This window comes from Plectropomus leopardus, chromosome 22 (genome assembly GCF_026936395.1).
Source record: "Plectropomus leopardus strain MGB_pleo_1.0 chromosome 22, ASM2693639v1, whole genome shotgun sequence".
NCBI lineage: Eukaryota > Metazoa > Chordata > Actinopteri > Perciformes > Serranidae > Plectropomus > Plectropomus leopardus.
Genome location: NC_142197.1, coordinates 9,924,646 through 9,950,367, shown reverse-complemented (window position 1 = coordinate 9,950,367; position 25,722 = coordinate 9,924,646). Strand labels below are relative to the sequence as shown.

The following is a 25,722-nucleotide window of genomic DNA, read 5'->3' as shown; positions in this document are numbered from 1 at the left end:
GTTTATATTTCTACATGAAAAAAATATATTTTGGATCAACATGTTATGTTTTTTACCATTTGAAAACTAAGTGAATTGGTTTGATTTCTAAAGAAAAAAAAAACAGGATGGTGAGAAATCAGTGGACAAATTAACAAGACGTTGCCCAACAATTTAAAAGAAATTAAGAAAATAAAAACATATGATTAAAATAATTATAATTATAGTTTTGGGTTTTTTTTTTGCTGATTAAAAAAAAAAAAAAAACACAACAAATAATTTTCAGGTCATTTTCTTGTCACCTTTTACTAATTTCTAGCTGTTAGTTGTCAAGTTGCTTATTGCCTTTTTCGCTATTAAAAAGCTTGTGAACGGCATTTGAAGGCAGCACAACGAAACATATGTGGATCCAGGTTTCAAAGGGTTAAATAAATATCATTGCTTTCATTAATTATGATGGGTCCTTGACTTACATATCTTTTGATCTTCAGATTTTAGGGATATAAAGCAATATAGTCACTGGCTGACCATTTCCGCTGCAAAGTTCAGAAGGTGATTATAGTTGTAACTATTTAACCAAACACTAACAGACACTTTTTCAATCCTCAAACACACAAAAATTTGCACCGCACGTCTTTTGGCAGAGTAAACCAGCTCTCCCCATGCCGCTTGTTGGCTCAGCACAACAAAAAACATTTTGTCTCACACTTGTCCTGCTGTCCTTGTCCTTATCACTCCTCCTCTTTCTAATCCACCCACTGCCTCTCCCTCCCTCCCCCCCTCCGTCTCACTCTCCTCTGGATGGGGGGGGGGGTCTTATAGATAGCTTTGCCTTATCAGAGGATCGGTTAGATGGCCCGTGGAGAATGGGCCTGGAACTCCTCTAATCTAATATCGCTTGGTCAAAGTTTATAATCTGTCATCACCTCTCTTAATGGGGAACTCCTGGTTTCAAAGCTTATGGCATGCAGCATTATATTCTGCTGTTTCAATTTCCTCATCCTCTCTTTTTGTGTTCTCATCTTCCTATTTTATCATTTTATCCTCTCCAGCTAACTTGAATGCTCCTGTTTTTATTGCTTTGTTTGAATGCCTATTTTTCAGTCACCCAGGCCTTGCAACGCTTAGCCATTAAACACAAACATAGCCAACAAAACCCCAAATTTCTTTTCCCCTTTCATGCGAATGGTTTCACTTTTCAATAATGTTGGATAGACATGAAACTCTGTCATGTTCGGGCCACGAGGAAATGAAGTGCTTTCAATGTGGGAGTGAGGATGAAATAATTTCCTTCAAGACAATAAGAGCGGGTTCTGTGCATGGCTACAAAATAAATGAAATTGGGGGTGTTTAAAAAGCGAGGATATTAGATAATATTCTATGGCTGAGAGGATCACACACCAATTCTGTTGCTGATAATATGACAGTCAGGATATGGGTGCTGTTAATGTTCTTTATGGTGAAAGGGGATGTTTATTTTTAAACTGGCGATAAAGTCGGAATTAGGTTGTCACGTAAAGATTTAATAAAAATAGTGGAATTGCTAAATAGTTCTATGTTTCTGCTGACTAGCTACTCCTTGTATTATTTCCTTAATTTTTTAGATTTCAAGGTCACATAATCAACACATAAAAATGGATCAAATTTTAACTTTTAGTTACATTTGTAACTCACCAGACACTTTTATTTTTGCAGTTTCAGATGCATACTCTTTTTGCATGTAAGCGTGCAGCCCAGTGTTGTAGTACTCAACATCGGTCTTTGATCGGTCTCAAAACCACTTTAGTCTTGTCTCAGACAAAGAAGACTCAGGATTTTATTTCAAGATCGATCAAGACCTGTAGTACTTAGAACAACTTTATTAATAGACCAACGCATTTCAGCTTGTGGCCTCCTTGTGGGTCATCAGCCTCACCCAAAAAAACTGCCATATATAGATAAATCTCCTCAGATACATGGCAAAACAGAGTTCTCGATGGTTTAGTTTGACACACTTTATGGCTCCACTGACGTGTGCGTGCTGTCATCATAACAACGAACAACAATCTCCATCTTTTGTTGAATTAGTCAAATGGCCATGGCAAACCATTCAATGTTCTTTCTATTCATTTTATTTCTATGTGTGCATCCAACCGTGGCTTCCAATAACCATAATCCATCTCCTGGTATCCTCTTTATTTTCCGTCTGCTCTTGAAAAGCAGACCGCACTTCCTGCTCGACAATACATTACAGCACATCCATTCTGCCTCGACAGAAGCTCCTCTCTTCCCTCGCTCGCATCACCATGTTCTCATCCTGTCCATCTAATGACAAGCCGACGTCGCTCCATGTCCTGTTTGGCGTCTCTTTCATGTCCCTGTAATAGGCCTGTCTGCATTGTCTCTGTTCGACTTACGTGTGTGTGATACTGTGATGCAGGCGGATTCCCACTTTTATTTATTTTTTTTACTCCTCTCATCACACTTGTCTGACACGGCTGACACGTAGCTCTTAAAGTGCCGATTGTGTGTAGAGGTACGGCTTCATCTGGGCCACAAAGCAGGCTTTCCCCGTCACACGCCTGCAGATCTGTGCGCACACAGCTGAGTGACAAAATTGTATCTTTGGGGTGGGTGGATTGGAGTCCGTCCCTTGGGAGCTTTGTGTTTTGAGAACACACAGTGAAGGGTCATTTGGGTTCCATCACTGTTCCCTCTGTGAGTGTGTGTGTGTGTGTGTGTGTGTGTGTGTGTGTGTGTGTGTATTGTCCCACCCACACACCCACAGTGTGTTAATACGGCTCCCCCGGGGAGATCTACAGTGCTGCCTGATGTGATTCACACTGACTGGGGGTGACCTTGAGAAGTGGGACAAACACACAGACCCACTCACACACACACAAACACCACACACGCACACACACACACACACACACACACACACACGCCAGAACACTCCCCACACTAATTATTACTGTAACTGGTGTGGCTTTCAGTTTGTCTCAGTGTTTTTGACCTCTTCTCTTGCTCTGTCTTTTAGGTCAACGTGACAGTCGACTACATCAGAGCGGCCACCGGTCCAGGAGAAAGCACGCCCGCATTCTCAGAACGCACCTGTGCTACAGTCACAATCGGGGGCATGTAAGTAACACATTATACCACACTGAATGGCAGCTTCTGTTTTGTTTTGTTCCAGCGTAAGGTTATATGACGGTATGTGCCAAATGACCGTGGAGGTTTGGCAATTACCGAAGTCAACAACACTTACTGACATCGCCACGGTCTTTGTTTAGAAAATATAAGAAGTGTATTCTCTAGTCTGTAAACTGCAAAATCTGCAGTAGGCTTCAGCGTTCCTTCCTTTCTGCTCAATTTCACACCTCCGAGGTACATTTTGATTGAAAAATATTGAAGCAAAAATGGCGTTTGACTTTTTTGAAGCCCTTTCTTGTGAATCTTAGATATACTGAACCCAAAAATTCAGTGTGAGTGTGTTTGGAATTGCATACTAATTCTTTTTACTTTTAGTAGGTACTACAGCTGCCCTTACGTGTGACTGTTGCATGCAGCATGCACACAAACGGGACATACTACTCTTTCATCACACTGTGCCCTGAAATTTGACCATCTTGCTCATATATCTGTTACCATGGAGATCAGTGAAAACATCATTTGCAGAGCTTATCAGAGATGGAGATCAACTGGCAGAGCCATAGATCCATATGACCACATATTAATATGTCCAAATTTACAGCAGAAATAAACATGTTTATAGCCTGGTACAAAAAAAAAAAATATATATATATATATATATATATATATATATTTAAAGCTTTTTTTCCCCATCCATGGGGTTTATTTTTTATTTTACTCAGAGGTTTACATTTTATTAAGGCCCAAAGTTACACATATTTCAGGCATGGGTGCTTGAGTGAGCATCACCACAGATGAACCCCTAACACCACCACAGCTCCAATCTATGGTCCAAATAGGGTCACTTCTGGCTACCCAAAAAAAAAAAAAATATGGCAATGGCCAAAAAGCCAAACTTGAGGCTTCAAAACAGCTGTCAACAAACCAATGCAGGATTTCATAGTACCTGCGACCATTATTTCAACAGTCTATGGTGTGAATGGATGAAATGTGACATGGAGTATAAAAGCGTCTTGTTAATTGGTCAACCAATCACAATGCCAGTGTCATGAAAAAAAAAAAACAATCTGTATTTCCCGCTTTTCCGACCAGTGTCAGTGTAAGGAACTTCACTAACACATTTCATTTTATTACACCAGCTGTCTCCCAGTGTAAAACTTAAAAAGCTGGGTTCATCAGATGTAAGAGGATGCAGAATAATCATTTATAAAAGCTCAAACTTGTAATCTCATGAATCTCAAAGTAACCTGAAAGTGCTTCATTGTATTTTAATTTTCATGAGGAGGGTCGCCTCAGTTCAAGCAATTATTTTCTATCTCTAAACACTGCTTTGAGGGAATCTGCTTTATCTGTTTGAAACATGTATTTTATACAATAGCACAGATACAAATGTTATTAAGCCACTCAGAGGTTCAAATTTAATCAGAACCTGATAGAGGAGTGTTAATGCCACATGACTTAAAGTGAACCTTCAAAGTCCATTTTCACCTAAAAAGCTGCTAAAAACATCAGTCATCTTCTGGTTTTCTCTCTATAACTTAATGGCATAAAGCACAGTAATGTACACACATGGCATACTTGACAACCCACCTGATTTTTCAGGGGTTTGTGGTGCTCTGTTTTTTTTTTCTTTTCTTTATCACAACCTTTTTCTAACACTATACAGTGTGAATCAGACCAGCCATATGTACAGCGGCAGACAAGTTTCCAAACTGGGGCCTTTCATTCACAAGTCCAAATCCAGTAATTATAATGGGCTCATTTAATAATAACAAGAACTTTATTTATACAACGCCTTTAAAAACAGTTGTTTACAAAGTACTTTGACAGACAAATCAAAGGCAGGAACTCAGGGAATAATAAAAATTGATATAGACATTAACAATCAAGCCAAACAGAGAGAGGTGTAGGACAGTCAATTCCAAGATATTTATGCAATTTCAAGACTGTTTAGGGACCTTAGAGTGTAAAAATATTCAAATACACAAAAAATGGCAATGCCAGTTTTTCCCTTGCCAAAATTTAGCCTAAATTTGCAACAGTATTAAATCTGTTCATGACAAGATAGCATGACATGACGACATGACATCAATGGGAGCCTTGTTGTCTTTTTTATATGATATCCGTAAATTCACTCTCTTTTACTCTTTGCACTTTTCTCCAGACCTCTGGGGCTAAAGGTCTATAAATTTACTGCTGATTAAAACACTTCTTTATTTTGCTGCTTCACAATTAAAGCTTTTACATGACAGTATAACAACTTAGACACAGAGATGTTTGGGCCACATAGTGACAGCTGGCGGTGGGTAAATCTATTTAACATAAAAATACAGATGCAGTGCACTTATTTGTTATTTTTTTTTATCTTTAAACATCACTAGAATACAGGAAACAAAGTCTCTGAAAGTTAAGTTTTGACTTACGTCATATATAACATCGATCCATCTTCATCACCAAACCAACAGCCTTGTATTTGCGTGCATACACAGAGGTCGGGACCCAACCTCCTGACCAGCCAATTAGAACTCAGCATCAGCCAACTGCACCAGCCGCTCTGCTCCGCAGATAACAGTTGGCAAGCCCCCCTATCCCCACCCCCACCCCCCTCCCATGGATGCTAAGGTCAGGGGGGCGAAGCGGTCAGTGGGGCAAATGTTTTCGACCTTGTATGACCTTGTCTCGTGGCGTATTGAATTATTCACAATTCCCCTGCTTGTGCTGAGAGAGGTCAGTGTTTTTGGAGGAAACAGGCTCTGCTTGCGACTTTGTTAGAGCCTATTAAAGTTATTAGCCATGCTACACTCAAAGCTGTGTGGAGGTGATAAGGTTAAGAAGCTTGGGGCAGACAGGAAGTCCTCCTTGGATGATATCCCAAACTAAATGTGTCTAAATTTAGATAATGATAATAAAAAAAAAAACAACTTTTTTGCCCTCAGTTTTTATCAAATTAACAAGTGTTGATATAGGTGTAGAAAAAGGTCAATGAAAACCGGTTACTGGTGCTGTAACAGTGTTTTAGTTAACATGGGGAGAAACAAATGCACTCACTGACAGAGGCTCAGTTCTAAAGAGTTTACTTGCTGTGCCGTCATCTCTGTCTCCCACACTTCAACCAGAACACTGATGTCCATGGGCAAGCCACTAAGTGCTGCATTAAGTCAGACAATACTCCCCTCTTTCTGCTCTTCATGCTCTCCTCAGTACATCCGTGACACAGCGAGGAAGCAGTTAGTCAAGTGTGCAGTGTCAACATTTGAGTGACCTTTGTTCCTTTGCAAAGCCACCTTTGGGATTTGTCATGCTGTTTTTTTTTTGTCGAGCTAGCTCACTTAAAATTCTGTGTGAAGCCGTGGGGTTTTGCTCGTTGGTTTTTATTAAAGAAATCTCTCTCTTGTCTCTTTCCACCAGTAACATAGCGGAGGCTCTGGTCAGTAAAGGCCTGGCCACAGTCATCAGATACAGACAGGATGACGACCAGCGCTCCTCCCACTACGACGAGCTGCTTGCCGCAGAGGCTCGGTGAGCAACACGCGCATATACACACATTCAGTCCTTCTGTCTCTTTTTCACCTACACAACTACACACTTGACACAATGGCTCTCTATTTATTCTCATAAAAGCATTATTTTTTCGCTTCAAATAAAAACATGCACGCTAATCTCTCACACAAACCCCCCTTTTTCACACTCCCGCGCACGAGTTGTGCATGACCTTGACAAATTTCGCTCTTGGGAAGACAGAGAGAATTGAACATGACCTTGAGGCTTTTATTTTCAAAATTTGCTGCTACATTCAGCACAGGTGAATTATTTTTCTGATTTTATTTCATCATAAGTCACAGGCCATCATAGCTGTTGGTGCGTTTCGGTCTGAAAACATGTCTCTCATTCATTCATTTTTTTTCTCCTTGAACATACATGCCTGTACACACACACCTTCTTAAGCGCTTGTTGCTAAATCAGAGGCTCTCTTTACATAGGCCCTATGAATATAATTATATGGAGGTGCAGTGGAGAGATTTAGTACGAGCTTTATTACTCTGCTATAGATTAAGATCTGCTGGCTGTAGGTAGAGCAGATGCAGCCTCTTTTTATAGGACTTTCACTCCCCTTTCCCTCATGCAGTGTCACTGCCCGCCAGCCCGTCCTCTTTTTTTCATGCTCTCTCCCGCCTCCTGCTTTCCTTCTTCTTTTGCACATTTTGTCCTTTTTCTCCACCTTTTCAATTTTGTCCTTCTTCGGCCTTCCCCCCCCCCCTTCTCTCTCTCTCTCTCTTTCCCTGTCCCTGGCGAGGTCTTATTAGAGTTGATGAGAGGTTTCTGTCTATAGCCTGAGTTTTATTTTTAGTTCCCACTGCACGAGGCCATTGGCCTGCAGCTTTCAAGGAAACCTCCTCCAGGCTATTAAACGCACATATATACATGCTTGCATAAATGCACGCTATCCGTCTTCGAGCGTCCCAGTGACCCATAGGTGGCATTACTCCACTCGACAACTGCACTGGTCATCTTCATCTCATTCGGCCCTTGAGGCTTTTTAAAGCAGCGATCACTAGCTACAGTCATCATCGCTAAAGCCCTCGCTGGCTCTAAAGAAGCTTGTCTCTCCGTTTCTTCCTGTCCTTTCATTCTCACAATAATTTCTCTTCCATTATAATGTCTCTGCCACCATTTCCACTTTTCATCTCAAGCCTATAGATTATCTGGGCGGAGAAAAAAATCCTCCCTCTAGCCATAATGTCATTTCAGGGAAAATAAACTGGTATGAATTTACATTCTACTTCACAAAGCCACAATGGCTCCCTTTTTCTATCTACAGTGATTACTCAAAGAGCTCCTGTTTCTCCAGGTCTGCTGAGCCTCCGGCCGTATACTTTCCTCAATGTATAACGATGGTGCTTGAGCCATGTTTATGAATCGTATGTGTTTGTGGTTTGACTGACCGTAGGGCCATCAAGAACGGGAAAGGGCTGCACAGCAAGAAGGAGGTTCCCATCCACAGAGTGGCTGATATCTCTGGGGTATGTATGCACAGGTTATTCCACACAAGAGGATGAAAGCTTTTCTGTGATTTATAAAAGGACAAGCATCTCTCAAAATGCACTGATAGATTTTAATATTTTTAGCTGTGGGCTCTTTAAACTATAAAGCAAAGAATCTCTGTCTGTGTGTTTGTCTTTTGCATATTTCAAGAACCATTTATTTAATATATTTTACACTCAGCGGGTGAATTGCTGGCGATCCAAGGACATGCATTATCATGTAGTGCAATTTTGATATGAAAAATGTTCAATATACCTTGAGTAAACAAGTAAGCAGTGTTCTATGAAGCCTTGCTCCCGCTGCACAAAAAATCTGCTGACACCTACTAACATCTGGCTTTTTAATGCAATGGAAAAGTGTACGATCATAATTTACACCCATATCAAATGACTCGACAGTGGCCATGGGTATTTACAGCCTCCAGCTCAGATTGAAGTAAACACAACATCTCCTAAGCAATGCTAAAACATTGATAAAAATTAGTCTGCAGGAGTTTTAAAGAGACACAGAATATGTAAGAAATGTATAAAGAGAAGTAACCACAGTAAAGTTTTCTGTGACTTTGAACGGACACCAAAAAAATCCCCCACACGAACAGAAAGGCATACTCGTCTGCTGCAGAGCCGTGTACACAGCTCTGGCATTGGGAAAGCAGTTTATAGCCTCCTTTTAGCAAGTTTACCCGTGTTTGAAAAACCGGCATGTATATGCTAATTTTGGTGGTAAAGGGGTATGACTATGTGCAGATGCAGGGACGAGGCTTATACTAACTTAAATAACTAATAACATTACCACCTTCAAAACACACTCAGGTAATAAAACCCATGCTCCACTTTATATCCGCTGTGGTGCAGACTGAGGTGAGCATGTCTTCACATGTGTAAGTTTGCCATAATTTTACTAACTTATAAGATAAGTAACCTGACTGTGAGTAGTCGCGACTTGAGTGTCAGTCAGTCAGGGGCAGATTTATTAATTTTACTGTCTTGATTTACTTTGCACCCTTACTTTAACAGGGAATGTTTGTTGGCTATTAGAGAAAAAGTACTCCAAACTTTTTGTCATTTTTTTGTCCTCTAAAGTAGGAGTACGCCGGTAGTAAGTCGCACAGGATTCCTGTGGTCATGAAAGCTTGGAAAAGTTCTGAAATCAGAAAAACTGTTGTCCAGGCCTGGAAAGGGTTTGGAATTGACAGATCCTTTTGAATTTTTGTTAAATGTGCCCTGTTTTGGCCATTGTTTAAAATATGCCCATAAAAGATCCAAAATATGTTTAATTTTACGTACATTTAAAAACCTTGGTAAAATCCTGTTGTGTGGCATATTTTCCAAGTGCTTCGGGGGCTCTTTGTCCGAAATTTCTGGGTACCATAAGTTAGAATAACAACATAATTCAGTATTTTTAATATGTTATCACCATGATAATTCCTTAGCTGTTTAGAGCCCAGATGTTTTGCTGAGGACCCAAAGAAGAGCAGTGTCAAGTATGAACTTGTTTTTATGAGCAGTTCTCGAGGAAGCTGCAAGCATCAACACCACAGGCCAAGCAATCTGCCTGTTCATAACAGACATGTTTTGAATGGCCGCTGCTCTAGTTTACACGCACATAATCCCCCTGACACTCAAAGATCATAGATGCCCAAAAGCTACTGACTTGTTCTACCACACAATATCTCCCAGAAGACTATCTATAATCCCCGGCTCACCCCTCCATCCCTGATCCTCACAGCCGGCTTCCTCATCTTAAAGAAACTAAGCGGCCTCTAAAAATAATCAGCCCCATTAATAAAACCATCAGTGGTGCTTGGTCCTAGCTTGTTTACGTGTGCCCAGGGGCTTGATAGAGGCATCATTTGGCTAATGAAGCCTGATTGGGAGTGCTCACCAAATGAACATTAGTGCAGAGAACCCATAAAATCTCTCAGTAACGAGTAATGGGCGCTCGGTCCACATTCATTTTAAGTGTGTGCTTGTGTTAGCATGCCCCTGGATGTGTTTTTTAAAATTTGATCCCTGTGTGTTCTCTGTTTAAACCATGTTTGCTTTCCTCTTCAATCTGTAATTCTGTAAAAGATAAAAAAAAAAAATTATAAAATGAAAATAAAATCAAAGAGACACTACTGCAAACTGATCATTTTAACATGACATTTGCTTTTTCCATTTTACAAGAGATGTAATCCTACAGGCTGTAACACTGCCCTTCTACACCCAAGTGCAGTCATTATTAAGTTGATCATTAAGTCGCTTTACGCTGCAGTGTTGTAGCTGTCCAAAGTTGTCAACTGAGTGGCTGTCTTAGATGAGCTCACATGGAGAGCAGAGCAGTGGAAAGTGTACTGATGGCAGTCATGCAGACTTTGAATGTGACACTGTAATGGTCATTGTCGCTCGCTCGGTACTGTTCTTGCTGGCTTGTTTTTAACATTGTATTATTCTCACACCACCCAAGAGGGAAATTAACGTCAGTCAGATAGGTGGTGGATAAGTCACCCTTTGAACTGAGTGATATCAATCTGTTTTTTTTGTGAATTTTTAAAAAAAATTTCAACAAATTTATTGTTTCCTCAATTTGGAAAGGCCAACTTCCAGATTGTCTTGACTTTTGTCTCTGCCAGTCCCCTGTGTTGGCTCAGGGACAACATGGACAGCAATGTGTTTTCTATGATAAAGTCATTCCAGCTGCTTTTTCCACCTGACAGTGAGGCCCAGTTTGAACCAGATAATTGAAGTATGGAAAATCATAAAGAGGGACAAGGAAGAGGAAGAGCAAAGGTGAAGGAGATGGAGGACAATTGTAAAAAAAAAGTATGAAGAAGGACAAATAAAAATACGATGAAGAAGGACAAAGCAAGAATGACAAAGAAGGATGTAGAATAAAGAAGAACAATAAAGAAGGCTAAAGTACGAAAAAAAAGTTGACGAAGAAGAAGAGCAACAAAGAAATGGCTGTAAAGACATATTCCAGATGCAAATGTGACCATCGCTGACTTTCATGCATGTTCATACCAGGCGTAAACAGGACCTGAGGAGTTTCACCTGGCAGTTTGTTATTCCTCTGTAGTCGCTGCCGTTTCAAGAAGTATCTGGTTCTTCACTGACTTCCCACCCACAAACTAGTCAAAAGTCTATTTGAACTAACCTCAACTTGGTGCTGAACAGACCCAGCTCTCACCCTCACACCTTTAGTAGCTTATTTTTAAATCTCACAACTCAAACTCGCATCAAACCAAAAAAAATTAATGCATAAGCTGTGCCATTATTTTATTCTGAATGGTTCAAGTACCTTTTATGTATCTCTGTACATGTCAACTAGCCATCTCCTTATACATTTTGATTTTAATGGTCTGCTATGAATGACTCGAAATTGAACTTCAGAAACATTAGCATCTCATTGTGTCTCTCACTTGAGCTCTCTCGTAGCACTTGCACTTGTAGGCTCTAGAGAGACATTTGGTGAAATTAATCAGGCCCTCTTTTTCCTCTATTAGTCTTTTTTATTTGAGCAGATTTGGTGGTCATGTAAGTTTTTTCACCTCACATTTAAACAGAGGCGTTCAGCCAAATTATTAAAGCTCTTTTCCCCCTAAAGGACTTTGGTATGCGTCTAATAAGCCCGACATTGCTCTGCATAACTGCTCTCGGATGTCGTGCTGTTCCACATTGTCATCATCGTAACCTCCCTATGTCTTATTGTGTCAGCAAGACAGATAAATTACTGGACCCTATAAAAATAATTATGACAGGGAATTGTTGTGCTGACTGAGCAGCCCCGCAATATTTCATCAGGGGTTTTAGTGCATTTTATACTTATAAACCGCCTCAACTTAACAGGCTAAATTGACCACATTCTATGTGACTTGGGAGTAGTTTCAAGGGGGAGGTGCTCAATAATTAATTCACTTTAGTAACGGTGACAAAAAGCAATATATGCCACACCGTATTTCCAACTGGAGATTTCACAGATCTCACTCATTAAAAATTGTCCCAGTAACCCGGCGGCACAGGCTGCAGATTGCTTTACACTCTAACATGATTGCGCTGTGTCATGCATTCACGTGTGACATCAGCACCATGAAGCCTCCTCTAAACTCTCCCTTATTAGTGCCACCCTGTCAGTGGTTTCGGTCAGTGCCGTTATGTGCAGCTGCAGCTCCTCCTCCCTCTTTCCACACAGGATTTGCAGCACAGTCCAGGAGTGCTGCCAGTCGGTGCCAGTAGGCGTGTGTGTGCACACGCACGCACCAGTTGTTTGGCTAGGCTAATGTAATGATCGTTCTAAAGGACCGAAATAGCAACATTGACTCCCCCCCTCCCCACACACACACATCCTTCCCCTCCCTTTTCTTTTCCCCTTTCTCTTCTCTTCTTCACGCCCACACACAGCTGACACGTGCACAGGCGCTCCCCCTCCACATGGAAACACACAGTCCCATACGTCAGCATCCTTTAGCTTGGTGGTAAAGGGTTGCTGAAAGGGATTATGTACATTGAGTGGGCTGCAGTCACAAATAGAGCGCAGATAGGTTTATAAACGTATAGTGTAGGAGATGATCAGAGGTGGTGGGAGGAGAGTGGATAAAGCACTTGACTCACCTCGTACCTCGAAAGGTTGCATAATGAGGTCCTCTCCTCTCTCGTGTCTCTTCCTTTTTTTTTCTGAACCAAGTTAGACTGCACATCCCACTCACTGCAGGTGCTGGAAATGTGTTTGTGTGAACAGCAGAATGTTTGGTTCTGTTCTCCCACTCAAGGGGCTATTTCGGACCGCAGTGGGTGGAGTTCAGGTGGTGAATCTTGTGGCTTAAGCACATACCCTTTACTCATAATGTCCTCTGTTTGTGTCCTGTATACCAGTCCCCTCGAAACAACAAAGAAAATATCAACAAATCTAGAAGACATTCAATTTCAAAAATGAAGAATGCATTATTTAGCTCCGACGCTCCCAGTTTGAACTCCGCCCTTCCCCACAGGCGCTGCCACACACTCACACACACACTGCTCCACTTTATGACTGATTGTTGTGCCTACACGCTCCCGCCTGGAGTAGGCACAAATTATTTTTTTAATTGTTTATGAATCTGCCACTGCACCACCAGCCCTGCCTGGAATACGCATGATTTAGCTCTGCTTGTAATTTTGGCGCGGGCACAACAATAAGCTTGTGACTCACCCTTGCAGACAGAGATGGAGGCAGGAGGGGAGAGAATTAGTTTTGATTGCATGAGTTGGCAGACGTGTCACTGATAAGCGGAGCGGACTTCATTAGGGCAGACTGAGATTTAGAGATATCTGGAAAAAGCCCACAGATTGTGTCGTCAGCAGTCGTGTCTATTTCGGTTACTTTTCAATTTCATTTTTTTGTGGATGCTGTTTGCTGGTTAATTTTGTCCCATTTTTGTGTCATATGTTCAATATTTTATTTTCACTGAGGCCAGTAACTATTTAATTTAATTACAACAGTACTTAATTTAACTTAGAGTAAAAACCTTATTTAACTTTATTATAACGGCACCTTTATTACAACAGTACTTATTTAACTTAATAACAGTTGTACTTTATTTAGCTTGATTACAGTAGTACTTTAATTTTTAGTTTTACAGTACTTTACTTAACTTATTTATAGCAATACATTATTTAACTTAATTACAAAGGTAAATCTTTGTCAATAAATTCTCTTAAAAGGCAATTACATAACCTAAAAAAAGGGTCTTACATCAAGCATTATCTAACCATATTTCTCTTTCTTTTAATCCATTAGGAGACACAGAAGGCCAAGCAGTTCTTGCCCTTCCTGCAGAGGGCTGGCCGGTCAGAAGCTGTGGTAGAATACGTCTTCAGTGGCTCCCGCCTCAAGCTGTACATGCCCAAAGAAACCTGCCTCATCACATTCCTCCTTGCCGGTGAGTAGATCTCTTTTTATGTCCAGTGCGAAGGTCCCTTCCCTCAGAGTCAAACTTGTTCACTATGTCTGTAAAGGCATTAGTTGCTGCCATGTGAAAGTTTATTTGTATATCATTTAGGAAAAAAAAGTGCGTTTATGTGTGTTGGAGCAAATACATATTTGCCGCACTGAGACTTCTGCAAGCCTGAAAATCAGAGTTCAAGCTCTCCTGACACCTCTCAGCAGGCAGCCCTGACAGGGCAAGGCGGAAGCTGGGTATGTTGCAGCAGCCACAGCCCACCTTCTTTTAAAACACCACAGTTGGCATAAAGCATGTGTCCCCTTTGACCTCACCTTCAACCCTCTGGCTCTCCTCCATGTTTGAAAAAGACTCATGGTCTACTCTCTATGTCTTTTCTATTTTACCGTAGTGGTCGTCTTCATTAGAAACTGGCCACTGTGTCGAGGTAAAGGGAGGTTTAGACTCCAGTGGATGGGCAGGTATTGTCAGCTTTGTAACGCTGTGTGAGCATTGTGGAAAAAAAAAAAGAAATCCTTTTTCAATCCCTCTTTTACTTTGTCTGAGAAGAAAGTTGTACATTTTCAGCATTAGCCATTTTATTCTTCATTCATGAGTATGTTTTTGACTCCTTTACTGCTTTTTCTTATTTCCTGTATTGGTTAGCAGTGTTTTATTATTATTATTATTATTATTATTATTATTATTATTATTATTATTATTATTATTATTATTATTATATAACAACAACTTGGATCAATATAGTGCTTCTCAAGGTACCCAGGGCCATTTTTGTTTGTCTCTGTATGATGAGCAGTTTGTTTTGTTTCTCTCCTACATGACAAGCAGTGTTTTTGCTTAATGACTGGTGTTTTTTTTTCTTGTCTCCCACAAGATTAGCAGTTTAGGGGCACGAGGGACAGCTAATGAATTGGAAAGAAATAGAGTTGCAATGATTAGTTGATTAATTGATTAGTCAGTTGAATCCATCAGCCTGGGTTGTGGGACAGTGTAATGGCATTTCTCCCTATTTTCTGACATTTTATAGACAAATTGATTAATCAAGAAAAAGATTAAGACATAATGAAAATAAACTACAAGAATGGGCCCATTCTTTAAGCCTTTCCGCCCATTTTCAGCTTGAGAGAATAACAGTAGTTTAGGGCAAGATGCAGATGGTAAGAAATACAGACTGTTTGATAGCAGGTCTAGTCATTTATTTCAGCTCCTCGACTGTCCTGACAGTTTGCGCTAGTAATAAAAACACAGTGACTGTATCTTTGGCAGCCAACAATGATTTGCACAACCCCTCAGATCATGGAAAGGGTAAGAATGCTTATCCCTACCACAACGAATGATGCTTTTTGTTATAGTCGCAATAAAAATCCGTTTCAATCCATCTCAATTTCAGTCATACATTTGCCAGCCGTACAGTTCCTCTCCATTTCCGGCAGGACAAACACCATATATTTCTGACAAACACTCAGATTCAGTTTAATTATGCGTGGCAGAATTGTCGATGCATTAATTAATTTTGTAATTTGCTTCTGATTGTCTTTGCTCTCCACCGATGGTTTTTGTAATTGGATTTATTTGTCCACCGCCTTCCGCAAGATGTATTGACACGACCCCTGCCAATAAGCAGTCTGCAATATAAGACCGTGTAAGATATTTTAGCACTGGTTTGACAATTTCCCCTTAATGAGAGTGCTTAGTGAAAATGTCAGGTGTGTGCGAGGCGGTGTTTACATAGTCAGTCTACTTTTGGAATTATTTTATTCAATCAAAGGTTATTAGCAAATCGCAAGAAGCACATTAGAGCTGATGGCCCCCGAGCGTATTTGATTAAGGTCGTCCCCAGAAGAAAAGATTCATCTGCCGAAAATGAGACAACGCGTATTGTCTTTAATATACACATTAGGCTGGATTAGCTCTGATTGATACAAATGATCCCCTTTCCTTTTTTGTGTATCTTTAACCTTTATTCCAATTAGAGTCCTCTGTATCGCTCGCTGTGTGTGCCTCTTTGTAGGTGTATGAGTGTTTTTTCTTGTCATTTTCTTTTTCTTCTTGTTTTTTTGGAAGATATGAGATGTTTATGAGATACAGCATTATGTCAGATGGGTCATGCCCTCAGTGTTTCTGTGCATGCATGTTGTTGTCGGCATGTTTTTATTTATCTGATAGCTGATGTTAAGCCTTTAACCATACATGACTTGAAGCCCGAAGGCACAAACAGCCTCTTATCACCCTACCTCTAATCTCCAAGCGCTTGCTATCTACTTCCGCTTTCTCTTTCCTGTCAAAGTTATCTTCCCGTGTTTTATCCACCCGTCTGACCATGGGCTGCGTTTGTAATGACACATACATGATAAAGCGGCTGTTTATCTGTGTATAAAACAGCAGAAGCCCTTTGGTTCTCTTCTTTTTAAACCATCTTATAACTGTGACAGGTAATGAGGTGTGTGGAGAGCAGATCTAAGTTATGCATTTTTCCCAGATATGTTCGGTGTTTTAAAGTTGAATCAGCCTCTCATCATAAAAGTAGCAGTGATGAAAGTATTGATGTTAAGATATGATAATATACATTTTGAACTGAATCTTAAAATGGAAAGGGGCTTTAGTATCCTTTGTATTAAACTAAAAGCTATAATCAATTGTATATTTGTATACTAATACTTGCATCAGAAGAGCAGCCTTTATAATGCATAATGTCTTACAACCATAATCGTAAGGCATGACTTTACCGATCAAAAATACGCATTTTTCCTCTTACCTGTAGTACTATTTATCAGTCTAGATTGTTTTGGTGGGAGATGCAGAGTGTCGGAGATATTGGCCATAGAGATGTCTGCCTTTCGATCATATAATGAAACTGGATAGCACTTGGCTTGTGGTGTTTAAAAAAAAAATGGCGCCAAAAAAATATGTTTGAAAAACTCAACAGCAATGTCTCTTTCCAGAAATCATGACCCGGTTACCGAAGATAATCCACAGACCTTGAACAGTGAACAGTTTTGTCAGACTTGTCAGCAGTATCACTGTGCAGAGGGATGCGCGCACTGAGTTAGCTAACATTAATGGCAAGAAGGATGCCGTTAGTGTTTAGATCTCACGCTGTTACAAGCACAAGCCTCTTGTCCATGAGTAGATGCATGCTCCCGTCTGTGCCGTGTTGGTGACTGTAGTTTGGTAGAAAGAAAAGAAAACAAGGTTTGGTGGACATCTTGAGTAACTGTTTTATGTTTTCTGGAAAGAGACGCTGCTGTTGGGTTTTTCAAATGAAATTTCTTGGCGCTTTGAGCTCCACAAGCAAAATGCTGTTTTGTTCCATTATATTGGAAAGAGGGCAGACATCTCTACAGCTGATCTCTCCGACGGTGACAAATATTCAGTTCAATTCAGATCACTTTATTCATCTCCCAGAGCCAATTAAAAAAGCACGTAGAGGAGCACACACGTCAGCAGCAATTTAAAAATGGGACAACTCACACACAGCAATAAATAGAAAACGATGACGTGCATTGCTGTTAGCAAACCTTAATGCTGTGACTTCTGAAGTGCAGATGATATTTTAATAGCACTACAGGTAAGAGGAAAACTATGTATTTTTTGAATTTTAGGGTGAACTGTCTCTTTAATGCTTAAAAAAATTAAGTATTATAATCCCTTACTATAGCCACATTCATTTAGTATTAAAGGTTATGAGCTGAGCTCCATCATGCTCAGTAATTGTAAGTTGCTCTGAGTAAATATTGACTCCATGCAGACAAATGGAGAATATATTTTGCGTGCTGCTGTTTTGCTGCTGTCAAAACAAGTCTTGTATTAGTCATCCGTTTCATTAGCCGTGTTCTCCTCATACTGTATTCATCATGGCCAAATTTTTATTCTTTAACAATGTCGTAGGAGGCCATTGAAGAACAAACTGTTTACAGTAGAGCTGCAAAATGAAATGATCCCGAGGCAGTAAGTGATGTAACACAGCAAGTCAAAATTATAATACCAGAAACACAGTGCACGCATCTTTGAATCTGAACTACCGGATTGCTCAGCCAGCGGCATCTTTTCCTCTTGTTTGAGCCATATTTTTTGTCCTGATTTAATACTGAACCCCATCCATTGCTTGTTTCTCCAGTGAGGCACCTCAAAGCCTCCACATAGTCCTCGCACATAGTCTCCTTCCTCCTCCAGAGTTTTCCTTGATGGATAAAGACAGCGCTTTAAGAAAAAAAAGAGGGGTGAGGAAACAAAGAGAAGCCCGTGCTTCAAAGGGGGCCGGAGGTGTGCTCCAGGAGTTGAAGGGAAGTTCCTTCTCCTCTCCTCCCACATCACCTTCCCTTTCTTCTCCTCTCACTCGCTGGCCTGCGCGGTGTCACTTCCGCATGCAAGTTTGATAAAGGGTAAAGAAGTCATCCTGTTTCCGAAAGAGAATGGAGGGTTTCTACGCAGGAAAGGGATTTGAGAATGTGGTGGAGGGGTGGGTTGGAAGGCTGATGAAAGGAGGAGGAGGTGAAGTCAGAGCTGTGGAGGCAGAAAGGACAGGGGAGGGTAAAGAGAAGACCAAAAAAAGTGCAATTGATGTGGAGTACGTGGGTATAAAGGCTTGTTGAAGCTAAGGGAGACCAAGCAGCGAGAAAGGCCGTAAAAGTTTACCAGCCTCAGTAGCTTTGAGAGTTTCCGACGGAGGCCACAGCAGGTGAAGCGTACTTTCAAAGTTACTCAGAAAGGTATGTTGAGCAGCAGTCTGTCAAAAAGATGAAACACCCATCACTCGGACACAAAGATTTACAGTGTCAGCAAGAGGCATTAGCCATCACAGTGTGTGGCTTAGTGCCATTTGTCTGATTTTTGATATCTGTGTGTGTGTGTGTGTGTATGGTTGTGTTTGTGTGTGTGTACACCTGTGTGCTGCTGGTACACTTCCTGCGGTGTGTGAGTGCAGGAGATGGAAAGATGGTGAGGAAGTGGAGCAGAAAATTTGTAGACTTGTTTCCTAAAAATATGTCTGTGTGCAAAAAAAAAAAAAGTTTAGCCTAGTAGCAAGTCAGTCTGGGGAAGTCTGCAGATAAAATGTTATTGTGCTCTGCTGTGACCTCTATGTATTAGTGTCCTTGTGTGTGACTGCAGTGCTGCGTCTTATTGAGATTCACACACACAGACACACAGAATGTTTCGAAGCCTTGAGACCGTTTTAATGCCTGAAACATAATGAAGTTGCTGATATAAGGGAAATAATAACGTGTTAACACTTTATCGGCATTTACTTTACTACATTGTAAACTGTAATCTAGAACATAAACTTAAGCTGCATCAGTCGACAATAAATCAATCATCTACCAGAGCTGATGCTCACATTTATACACAATAACACACTGAGTTTGCTGTGCATGAAGAATAGATAAATGTGAGTTTCATAGTAGGTTTTGATGCTTTTGTTGAGTGGAGGTGACATCAGTGTATTTGGGCCTGCAGGGAAACCATTTTTCTTATTTCTTTATTCTTTCTATTGATTTTACACCAGTATTGTGGAAAATAAACAATAATATTATCCTAGATGCCAGAGTGAGCTGGTCTCTGATTGGCATGTGAACATAAAGAACAGAAACTAAATAAAAGTAAAAGTCAAAAGAATAGTGCATAAAAATAATTAAAAAAGAGTAATTATATGATTATATATAGAGAGAAAAAAGTAAAAAATATAGATGACTAAAGAATAAATAATTATAAAATAAATTTAAAATTCTAATAGTAAAAAATTAAGAATACATCATCAGACGCCAGTGGGAAAAAAAGGGGGAAAAATTCTTATAAGCATGCACACTCTCTTATACTTAAATTATGAATAGGTTGATTTCCGCTTAAAAACGACATCTTTTACCGTTCTAATGGCAGCAGTTTCAAACATGTCTTTTTGAAACCGTCACAGTTAAGCTATAAAATGTTTTGGTTTGGTTTAGGAGACAGAACAAGGTGGTCAGGTTTAGAAAAAAACTTTAAAAAGCTTTAAATGAGTACTTTGGTTGCTAATTTAACTAATGCATCCAAATTAAATATTTTTTTAAACTATTGGTTAGATTGGTAATATCTAAATGATAGAATCACAATGAGCCATCGCTGCATGTGACGCCGCTGCATGTGACGACGCTGCATGTGACGCCGCTGCATGTGACGACGCTGCATGTACATTTACTGGGATGCTCATAGGCATCTGTTTTAGAGACAACAGCAAAGCAGTTAAGGGTGTTTTCGGGTACGTTTGATTCATACCAAAGTGCCAGAGTACGATTTCCCCTCCTCTCCACTCCCTCGCTTCACAGCTTTAACATTACTTATGTTGTTCCGTGTGCAAGTGCCTTCATCTAAGTGACATTTTTGCTGTGATGAAGTGTAGCAGGGAAGCTTGATCAGGCTCTGTTGACGGCAGGCTGCACTGCCATCTAAAATAGAGGCATCAGTGTTAAACTGAGCCTGTTTCAAAACCGGTGAAAAACTCCTTACAGCCGTATTAAATAGCAGTCCACTTCAGTGTTTTGGTACAGTTGGTGCTCACACCTGATGTGCACCTTACTGGAATACACATGAATAGTCCCGAGACCATCTCTTCAAATGGACTTGGTACTTAAGGCAACTAGAAACCATTTTTTTGCAACCAAAAGCACATGATTTAAAAGATAATGTTTTAAGCCCGAATGTCCTTGAAAAGATATTGAAATTCACAACAGTCCTCATTCATACTTGATTTTATGAATCAAATACACAAATCTAATATTTAAAAAGATTTCCTCTGCACTGTTGTGTGCTCTGGAGGAAAGGACAGCAGTGCTGAAGCCCCGTCTGGGGTAATGAGGCCTAACATTAGAGAGCCCGAGCGAGATAATGGTGAGACGGAGGGATGGATCGAAAGGATAAAAGGGAGAGGTAGTCAAACAATCCTAGGATTTTCCCGAACATCATGCTCCTCTTGTCTGCCTCCCATTCACCCTGTCTAACGTCTATTTCTTGCCAACCTTCATCTTTCACCCAGTGCCGAACTTCCTGCTTGGAACTGACTTGCACCCAAGGAGGGAGAAAGATTTATGCAGGGAAGGGATGAGGAAAATTAACAAGATGGAAAATGAACTCAAATGGAATAGTAGTCGAAGGGGGAGAGAAGTATCAGAGCTGAAATGACACACAAATGTGCACACTCACACACCTCCCCAGCTTTTAGGTCTCTGTTTGTTTGCCTGTCGCAGCGCTAATTATGTCCTGTCAACATCTTGTCAAAAATCAAGAATTAGTAACTTAATAACATTAAAAAGACGGACACTAATGGAATTCATAGTGAGCTGGCCGTGTCCTGCAAGTATCCATTTATACCTGCAGACACGCCAAAGCGAGAGCACAAAGCGTCTGGCAGGCTCTGAGCAAAAAAGTCAGAGGCTAATCAATATGCACATCATTAGTATAGGAATTTGTGATGTATTGTGTTTGTATAAATTGCAGTGATGACACTAATGCACAGCAGCCGCACAGCGCCACATTTCTCCCTCCAGCTCCTTTTCTACAACATGAAGCTCATTATTCCAGCTTGTTTAGTCGAAGGAGAGAGGTCGACTCAATCGTGTTCCTGCTATATGTTGGGTCACCCGAAAACACATTGAGCTACACGCTATAGAAAATACATTAGGACATAAGCTGCTCACCACAAATGAATGCCTTTAAATTCATCTAATTAGTTCTGAATTCTGAGAACTAGAATGAAAACCACTCCTTGCTATAAAGACACCTGTATATGGTATGTCACTTGTGTATTTGCATGGTACTTAATAGCACTGGATCTCATTCACAAACAGTACATGTGCACAGATTTGTGTATAAAACATGCATACGAACATTTTTGTAGAAATCTGGGATTCATTAGGATAAATGATGATAAATGAACACTGGTGATTTATTTATTTATTATTATGATTATTAATGCAAGTCTTTTTTGATTCTGTAAAGTTGAGTCTAAAATCATCAAATTTGTGACCTAAGTCCATATTTTGTGGCTTTAATAAAGCCTTGTGTCTCATTTATTTAATTTGGAATGAAAACGTATATAAGTTGCAGGGTAAGGTTTGATTGCTTTCAATTTAATCCAACTAACATATTTGTGATTTCCTGTATTTCTTTTCTTTTCTTCAGTCATCAGCCACAACTACACAAGGGGGACGAGGTGGTGGGAAGAGGCTTAAAGGGTATAAATTATATTCGGAAGCGTATTTAACACTATGTTACGTTATGTTGAGTATATGCAGACAAAAGACGTGACAGTTTTTAGGAGTGACAAGGAGGAATTAAAGTATGTGTCTGAGCGAGCAACAAAGCTGTGCCTGTTCGAGCTAAGGGTCCAGGCAGTATTTCATCAGGCGCACAGCTCAACCTGAATCACAGATTAAAATGTTACGTGTTCTCCACAGGGCCTCCCCACCCGTCTCTGAACCTGAGCTCTACAGAGGAGGGAGGCGGGGGGGCACGTATGGGTGGGACAGGGCAGCGAGGTGATACAAACCAACAGCATTATTAAATGAAACGGCTGATAGCTTGTCGTCCTTTAGGAGCTGGCTTGCAGAATTGGGAAATGGCACAAATTGATTCTTTGATCTGTTCGCTCAGTTGTGTGTTGTGTTGTTAGAATCATTGCTACCTCTGTCGATGAAGCCTGACACAATTTTTAAAACAAGAAATCTAATATCCACATCTTGCAGACAGGGTTCCCACTGTCATGAAAAACTTGGAAAAACACTGATTTTCTACATCACATTTGCCTGGCAAAGTCATGGAATGAGTAAAATCATTGAAAATTCTGGAGAAGTCATTGAATTATTAGTTTTTTGAAACCTGAGCAAATAGGAAATTACCAGGAAGTTACCAGATTACCTCAAAATAAGTTTTTTTAAAAAAAAAAAAAAAAAAAGCTCGAAGAAAAGTGAATATGACATTTAAAAGAAATGTATTTCCTGAAGACGTAACAAAGCTCTAATATGCGTCCATGTGTGACAGCATTTTGTTTACCGTAACATATGTTTATTTCTTTGTCCTTGTGCCCCACCTCTCGCTTCATGAGTGCCAGCTAGCTTAGATTTTGTTTGAATTTGATATGTTTGAAAAATGCTGGTCATCACTGGTTCTTAAAGTCATGGCAAGCCTTTAAAATGTTGTCCATGATAGTGTGTGGGGACCCTGTACAGATCAGATGATTGATGTGGTGTATGGTGGACTGATGTGTGGGCTTCAGGCCAATGTTAGATGCTGCCCTACAACAGCATCTTCTGTGTGTGTGTGCGTGTGTGCGTGTGCGTGCGTGCGCGTGTGTGTGTGTGTGTGCGTTCGTGCGTGCGTGCGTGCGTGCGTGCGTGCGTGTGTGTGTGTGTGTTTGCTCATGTGTGTAGTGTGATGTCAGCAGTGATCAGTGTACGTCTTGTTTGTCTCTGCGATCAGATAAGATAGATATCCTGTAGTTTGACCCAGATGTTTATCTCGGTGGCAGGCGTGAGTTATGTATCATGGTGCAGGTTAAAATTGGCTGTGCTAAGTGACTCCGTGGCTCAGTTTAAATGCTGCAGGGAGGAGACTACAGTAAGTGTGTGTGTGCATGTCGCAGGATATTGAGGAAAGCAGTGTACCTGTGTGTGGATATGGACCTGTGCCTCAGACTTATTTTATTGGACTTTGCATACACGACGAATACATTCATATTTGACCTAATAAAACCCAATTTTTATGTTTTCTAATCCTATTACTTTTTCTTTGTGTATTAAGGTTTTTTGGGATGTTTTTGTCTTTTAAGAGAGAGCTTGGGCTGGATTAAGACTTGTTGCTGATGTGGGCCTGAAAAGCCCTTTGAGACATTGTACAGCATGTGCTATAAAATTAAACATGACTCCTCTGCGTATTACATTCCCAAGTAGTCACGATTCTTGCAATTTTTGGGTTGTATTCACATGGTTGAATGCACTTATTGTAAGTCGCTTTGGATAAAAGCATCAGCTAAATGAATGTAATGTAATGTAATGTAGTCTTTGCTGTGGATTATGTTCAAAAAAACATTTTTTTTTATCGTAGCTCCAGCCAACCCAAGCAGCCCGGCCAACCCATCTGCAATTACTTCATACATTAATTTTTGCAAAGCGTGTGCAGTATTTACCCTCCCATTGTCTTTCCCCTCTTGTCTTTTTCTCTTCCTTTATCCTGCATCCCTCAGCTCTCTTCTCTTTATTCTGGCTGTAGCCACAGTGTCCCACGTGGAAGCCCTGTCCTGGTCCACTTCTATAAATACCCTCAGATGATCTTGGCCATCAGTATCTCCTCCTCCTACTACTCTTCCTCCTCTCTGCTCTTCAGAAAGCTTCTTTTTTTTTATCAATGTGTTTTTATTATGCCAGCCTTACACTAAAGGACTTTTCAAGGGATTTCACTAGCCCTTGTTATTCAGAAATAATGCTACAGCGCTGCTACGAAGTACCGTCTTTATGCCTCCTTTGCATTTTTACACAGAACTTAACAACGGTGGCATCATGCTGCTCCAGTTTATGATTATAGACAGGATGCAGGCATCAGGGAATCACAAGAGGTGCGACATGAAACACAAAAGTGTTAGCCTCTAGTGATAACATACGCATCAACAGCTATTTCTTAACAATAACAATGACATAATATGGCAATAAAACTGGGTTACTGTGGTAGTTAAATTTCCAATGTTGGAATAAAATCACAAGTTTTACCTCAGTTGGTGCGTGCTCCTATGATCTTGAATATTTGGTGTAATGTGGTTATAAAACTCTGTCTGAACTGTTTTACGTCAGTGTTTTTCTTGTCTTGGCGTTTCAATGAAATCAAACATGTTAAATATTATTGTAATTTTTTAGTCTTGGCTTGTGCATATTGTGAAGCTTAATGATCTGAACACTGGCCAGCACCAAGCAGGAAGCAGCAAACTGGGTAGAATACTGAAGGCAAAAACAAGTCTCGATTACACTTATCTTTGGTAAAAAAGGAGTACAAACTTGTGGAGTCAACAAGAGTCCGTGCTTAAATTGTCATGTATCTGATCCACAGATAACAGATAGATAACAGATAACAGAGGCTTGTAACTATTTGAGGGGACAAAATTCCAAACTATTAAGTTGATACACAAATACATTTTATCTTTATGGATTATACTGATGACAAATTGATAAGAAAACTGTCGACATATGACGCCTTTTCTCTTGTGTTTCTAGCGTTATGTGTGTTTTGTGGACACATAAGGAATTTTTAATAGGTCATATTTCTTAAAGGGAGTTTGGTGTGATATTTTCCATCAGGAGCAGGGTGGGAAATAGTCTCAAAAGGAGTCTAGTTTCTGTCTTGCAAATAGTGGCCCTGCAAGACCCCCAGTCTTTGCAAAATCTTATATTGAGTAAATAAAAAAACCCACGTTTTCTTTAGATGTTAGAGGCTGTCAGACTTTAGTCTTTTAAATGCATTTTCTCAGTCATTCATTGTATGGTAGGATACTTGATAGAATTTCCAAATTGCCTCTGGTGCACAAATAAAGTTTTGAATTGAAGAAAACCTACAATATAAAAATCATATCCAACCATAATCTGAGATAGAGTGCAGACTAACATTTACAGTAGCATTTTTGTGGGTTGTTAAGG

The 25,722-nt window shown here is 40.2% G+C and overlaps 1 protein-coding gene across 1 annotated transcript in view; it reads left to right on the top strand.

Annotated features, from left to right (window-relative positions):
- Positions 1 to 25,722, top strand: part of snd1 (staphylococcal nuclease and tudor domain containing 1) — a 245,423-nt gene that overhangs the window by 53,257 nt on the left and 166,444 nt on the right. Inside the window, exons 12-15 of the mRNA XM_042511217.2 lie at positions 2,999 to 3,099; positions 6,520 to 6,630; positions 8,060 to 8,132; positions 13,912 to 14,053. Coding sequence (XP_042367151.1) covers positions 2,999 to 3,099; positions 6,520 to 6,630; positions 8,060 to 8,132; positions 13,912 to 14,053 — 427 coding nt within the window. The remainder of the gene's footprint in view (positions 1 to 2,998; positions 3,100 to 6,519; positions 6,631 to 8,059; positions 8,133 to 13,911; positions 14,054 to 25,722) is intronic.